This window comes from Nematolebias whitei, chromosome 10 (genome assembly GCF_014905685.2).
Source record: "Nematolebias whitei isolate Nwh7 chromosome 10, NemWhi1, whole genome shotgun sequence".
Taxonomy (NCBI): domain Eukaryota; kingdom Metazoa; phylum Chordata; class Actinopteri; order Cyprinodontiformes; family Rivulidae; genus Nematolebias; species Nematolebias whitei.
This window is the reverse complement of record NC_056507.1, coordinates 2368482-2374655: the sequence shown is the minus strand read 5'-3', so window position 1 is coordinate 2374655 and position 6174 is coordinate 2368482. Positions and strand designations below refer to the sequence as shown.

The 6174-nt window shown below is 40.1% G+C and overlaps 1 protein-coding gene across 1 annotated transcript in view; it reads right to left on the bottom strand.

Annotated features, from left to right (window-relative positions):
• The window catches only part of LOC119415892 (anoctamin-1-like), a 43209-nt gene that overhangs the window by 31291 nt on the left and 5744 nt on the right, over positions 1–6174 (bottom strand). The window contains exon 4 of the mRNA XM_037683065.1: positions 770–868. Coding sequence (XP_037538993.1) covers positions 770–868 — 99 coding nt within the window. The remainder of the gene's footprint in view (positions 1–769; positions 869–6174) is intronic.

Below are 6174 nucleotides of genomic sequence, written 5' to 3'. Positions count from 1 at the left end.
CCTGGACTATAGAAAGTACACCTGGACTATAGAAAGTACACCTGGACCATAGAAAGTACACCTGGACCATAGAAAGTACACCTGGACTATAGAAAGTACACCTGGATCTGTCATTCTGTGTTTGTCTGTTTCTACTTCCTGTCCTCTCAAACCAGCTGGTTGAAGCAGATGTCCTCTCGTCCTGATCCTGGTTCTTCTGGAGGTTTCTTCCTGTCAAAGGGAGTTTTTCTTTCCACTGTCTCCTCTGTGCTTGTTCAGGATGAGAGACTGTGATGAAGCGACGGTTCAACTCAATCTGCTGCTTCCTCACATGGAGAACTTTTACTAATTGACTTTTTATGCATGTGTGAATATCTTTGTTCAGTCCCTGAGACGACTTCTGTTGTGACTTGGAGTTATAGAAATAAACTGAATTGAATTGAATGTTGTTGTTTTTAATTACATGTTTTTGAAAAAAATATTTAACTAAAAGTTATTTTTCCAAGTCATGTTTGATTGATTATATTACTTTTATTTTTTGTGTCTATTAAAGTTTACCCGGTAGTTTGTTCATTTTGTACGAAACGTGAACTCTGTTGCTGCCTAAATAGTTCTTTAGAAACCAAACAAGCAGCACGTGATACATGCAGTTACACATTTGTGTGTCAAACTTAACTGAATGAACTGCGAACAGATGAGCAAAACTTTCAGACAAACCTTCTCTGTGGCACACGTTCATCCTAAAAGCATTAGAAACATCTTCATATAATAAAAACGACACCAGTCTTACTTTTTTGGTGGGCATCTTTAGCTTCATTAGCTCAGCCTCTCGACAAAGAACATTCCAGGGAGCGTGAATCTTTACAAAGCCCATGCCAGGAGTCGTTGCCTAGGTGACACGAAAACAAACAAGTAAACACTTATCCTGTTTCCAAATAACGTTAAGACAATTATTGTAAATAATGAAGTGTTGCATATTAGGAAACGTTAAAGTGTCATGAATTTATTTATTTTAGCAGAACTTAAATTTGCTGACTCAAACACCAACAACAAATACATTTTCTAAAAAACTTTATTTGGGGGAAAAGGAGAACGTCAGGGTGTTGGTTGTGACGATAAGTGAACACCTCAGGATGAGATTACCAGTCCTTCTTCCACCTGCGTAATATCACTAACATTAGAAACATCTGATCTAAAGATGATGCAGAAAAACTGGTCCATGCATTTGTCACGTCTAGACTGGACTATTGCAATGGTTTATTATCTGGGTGTCCAAATACTTCTTTAAAACGTCTTCAGTTGATCCAAAATGCTGCTGCCAGAGTCTTAACTGGAGTTACTGGGAGAGATCATCTCTCTCCAGTTTTAGCTTCTCTCCATTGGCTCCCTGTCAAATCCAGGATAGAATTCAAAATCTTACTTCTAACCTACAAAGCTCTCAACAACCTAGCTCCATCTTATATTACACATCTTATTGTTCCATATTTTCCTAACAGAGCACTTCGCTCTCAGACTGCAGGTTTACTTGTGGTTCCTAGAGTTTCCAGCAGTAGAATGGGAGGAAGATCTTTCAGTTCTCAGGCTCCTCTCTGGTGGAACCAACTTCCAGTTTCTGTCCGTGAGGCTGACACATTGTCCAGTTTTAAGACTTTCCTCTTTGATAAATCATTTGATGTTCTCTGTTGCATTTTTGACATCATAATCAAAAGTCACTGAAAAAAATTAAAGTAACAAAAGTATTTTACGTTTAAAATAACATCTTGGGGGCCAGATAAAATGTCATCGAGGGCCACATTTGGCCCCCGGGCCTTGAGTTTGACGCATATGTTGTAGTGTATTTAGCTGTGGAAGAAGTTTTGTTTAGCACACCATGTCCAAGACAAATTTCCCCTTGAGAACAACAAAGTATACATCTACTGCATCTATCTATAGGCTTAGACTACTGGAGGATAAATTGACCTCATTTCTTAAAATGAATTGTTACAAGTGAATATGTTGAACATGTTATTCTCAACCTTCCATTGTGTATCTGTCCTTGTTTCCTGTTTCTCTCAAACCCAGACAGTTTTAGCATAAAATGCTAAAATAAAATGAAAAGTAAATAAAAGAAATTACATAAAAACCAAACAAAAACAGCAACATTATAAAGAGTTGTAGAATACTTAAAACAGGAACATGTCAGTGTGTCATTGCCATGAACTTAACAGTAGTTTAAAGTCCCTTAGAGAGGTCAAGGGCGACAACTTCAGATCTTTTTGTAAGGAATTCCAGGAGCAGATTAAGAGAAGGCCCTTTTACCAAGTTCAGTCTGCACTGAGGGGACGCTGCAGGTAATTATGTCTTGAGAGCGCACGCTGTAACTGCACTGATGAAGTGACATGTAGAAGGAGAATGTTTGGGAAATCTGGAAAAATGACTGTCTGGAGATATAAAAGGTGAGAGTTACCATGAGTCCTGTGTCATGCCAACAGAGAAGCATCCTGAGACCTTTCCTGTGTGGGCTTGCTTCTCATGCAGGGCAGTGGGTTCATCCAAAACTTTGCCTAAGAACACTGCCATGAATAAGGAATTGTATCAAAACATCCTCCAAGAGCAGATTCTCCTAAATCCATGAGCAATTTGCAGATGAACAATGTTTTGTCCAGCATGGTGGAGCACCAAGACATAAGCCAAAAGTGATAACCAAATTCTGGGTCCATGGCCAGGAAACTTCCCACATCTCAGTCTCATAGAGAAACTGTGGTCAATCCTCAAAAAGAGGGTGGACAAAGATAAACCCAGACGCTTTGATCAACTCCAAGCACTGACTAGACATGAATGGGTTGCCATCACTGAAGATCTTGCCCAGAAGTTGATCTCCAGCATGGCGAAGTGAATTGTAGAAGTCTTCAAGGGTCAACATTGTAAAGTTTGTGGTAAAGTAGTTTTTCTTTCTGATGAAGTCTTTTGGATGAAAGACCAGTGTTTATTCCAAAAAGAAACAGTCATGATTCAACTTTTTTTGTGAGTTTTGTTTCATTTTTTAAAAGATCTGGATTTCATCAAAATAAACGTGTTTTAATACATTCTTCATTAGGGTGTAGAAAACAGCTGCAGAGTTCGTAAGGCCCAAATGCATTACCAGGTTCTTCAAAGTGGTCCGGCAGAGCGCCAAGTATCTGAGTGTGACTCTCTTTCCTTTTTGATAAATCCTATAGTTAGGGTTGACTTGGGTTTCATGAGCTATCCGTTATTTTGCTGTAGGCCTGGACTGCTGGAGGACATAATGACCGTATTTCACCACTCTTCTACTGTATTTTCTCTCTCTACACTCCGTGTTTTACATCCTTTTATTGTTGTTGTCATCTTATCGTCTACTCTAGTTTGCCTACGCGGCAAAACAAAGTACCGAGGATGCAAGTCTCATGTTTCTGGAAGCAGTCACCATGCAACTGGACTTTACACACCAGGAGTTTATTTATGGACTTCTCATCAGCTTTCAACACTGTAAGCAGCAATACTCTGTTGCATCGCTTTTCCAACCTTCAGGTTTCCCCCGCACTAGTTTTATGGATAAAGGACTTTGTAAAGGACAGACAACATGTCTTTTTCTATGGTTTTAAATCCAGGGACATCATTCTAAAAACTGGACTACCTCAGAGCTGTGTTCCATCTCCCATCTTTTCTTTGCTGGCATTACTTGTAGCCGAGAAGAAAGGACACTGTTCAAATGTGACAATAATTCAAGGATTCAAGGTTCATTATTGTCATTCTCATCACATGTGGTACATGAGGTGGAACGAAACTATGTACACAGGGTCCCAGTTACATCCAACCAAAATACAAATTGTAAAGAAAAACAGTAATAAGATCCAAGACATGAACTAGGAGATACACTAAACTAAAAATACACTAAGCACTAGTAGTACAAAACAATGCAACAAAACAACAGCAGCACGAACATGAGTCTGTGTGAGCAGATGAGGACTAATGAACACAGCAACATGAAATAAATCAGCAGCATGAGATCAGCAGCACATTTCAATAACCAAGTGACATCACAGTGATTCTCCTGATTAAATATTCACGAGTCCAACAGCCTCAGGGTAGAAGCTGTTCCTCAGTCTAGTGGTTCTACACTTAATGCTCCTCAACCTCCTTCCTGAGAGGAGCGGGGCAAAAAGTGTGTGTGCTGGGTGAGTGTGGTCCTTCATGATGCAGGTGGCCCTCTTCCTGCATCTAGAGGTGTAGATGTCTGTGATGGTGGGGAGGCTGACTCCAACATCTTCTGTGCAGCCTTCACCACTCTCTGCAAAGCTTTTCTTTCTGCAGCTGTGCAGCCTCCATGCCACACGTTGATGCTGGAGCACAGGATGCTCTCCACTGCACACCTGTAGAAGGAGGTGAGGACTGAGCTTCCAGACCAGCTCGTCTCAGCCGTCTGAGGAAGTAGAGTCTCTGATGATCTTTCTTCATCAGGCTGGTGGTGTTGTTGCTCCAGCTGAGGTTGTTGTTCAGGTGCACACCCAAGTACTTGTAGTTGGAGACCATTTCCAACGCAGCTCCTCTTATGCTCAGGGATGGGGTGTAGGTGTGCTTGTTCCTTCTGAAGTCCACAACCTTCTCTTTTGTCTTCTTCACAATTGTTCTTCCTGCACCAGCTCTCCAGATGTTATCCTTGTAGCCCGTCTGACTGACTGCCAGGCCTGTCAGTGCCATGAGGATGTCCACAATCGGCCCAAACTTTGCTGAAAGCTAGTTGGGAACCCTCGGGGCCTTCTATGTCTTCAGAGAAGGCCAAAGAATTCAGCACATGTGAAATGTTATATTAAATGTTCATTTAATATACATTATATATTTTCAGTGTTGAAAATACACTTTTCAATACAACTGCATGCCACACATTTCAGATTTTTTTTTGTAAAAGAAAAGGTTGAAAATAATTTTCCTTCCACTTCATGTAAAAAAGAAAATGTAGAAGAATAGAGTGAGTATGAATACGTGTTAATCTACTGTAAAACAGTCACATGGGGCAGCGTGAATCCTGGCTGCTGGTAAAGTATCACACAAGCACAAATTTAATTTGTTCACGTTTTCCTAGAAAGTGTTGAAAATGTTGTATTTTGCTTTTATTTAAACAAAGTTCAAAGTAATGTTTATCCATCAGCCATATTAAGTATTATAAGTGACAGCAACAAAGAGCTCGACAGTTTGTGTCCATGCTGCTTTTACTTCACACATGCACGTTTACAGGGACATCCTGGACGAGCGCCCAAGTCTGTTACATCCTGGCTCGTTGTGGATGCAACACAAAGGACAAAACCCAAATCTTTGTTTAAAATGAAAAAAGTGAAGACATTTTTACGGTCCGAGTGCAACACAATAAACAAAACACAACAATAACCTGAATTCTTCACAACAATGAACTGAAAACTGCAATAATAACTTGTCTCCTGAAAAATAAACCAACTGAGGACAAAAGTGAAATGTCCAAAACAAAATACACAATCCCAACTAACAAAAAGCAGAAACTAAAACAGGTGGCTCAACCATGACAATGAAATATTTCCAAATAAAGTATCTTGGCTTCATAAGTCACAACAACAACAAGATAACTGTAGAAACCAGAATTCAGCAGAACCACCATGCACTGGCATGCAACAGCCCTGACTGCTAACTGGCTGCTAATAACAGAGCACTTTGCTCTCAGACTGCAGGTTTACTCGTGGTTCCTAGAGTTTCCAAAAGCAGAATGGGAGGAAGATCTTTCAGTTCTCAGGCTCCTCTCTTGTGGAACCAACTTCCAGTTTCTGTCAGTGAGGCTGACACATTGTCCAGTTTTAAGATTTTCCTTTTTGATAAATCCTATAGTTAGGGTTAGCTTGGGTTTCCTGAGCTATCCCTTAGTTTTGCTGCTATAGGCTTAGACTGCTGGAGGACAAACTGACCACATTTTCTCTCTCTGCTGTCTTTACTTGCTCTACTCTAACTGTTTGTATTTGTAATTATTTCTAGCTTAATGTTTTTTAATTTTTCCTCCTATAGAAAGTACACCAGAACTATAGAAAGTACACCTGGGCTATAGAAAGTACACCTGGACTATAGAAAGTACATCTGGACTATAGAAAGTACGTCTGGACTATAGAAAGTACATCTGGGCTATAGAAAGTACACCTGGGCTATAGAAAGTACACCTGGACTATAGAAAGTACATCT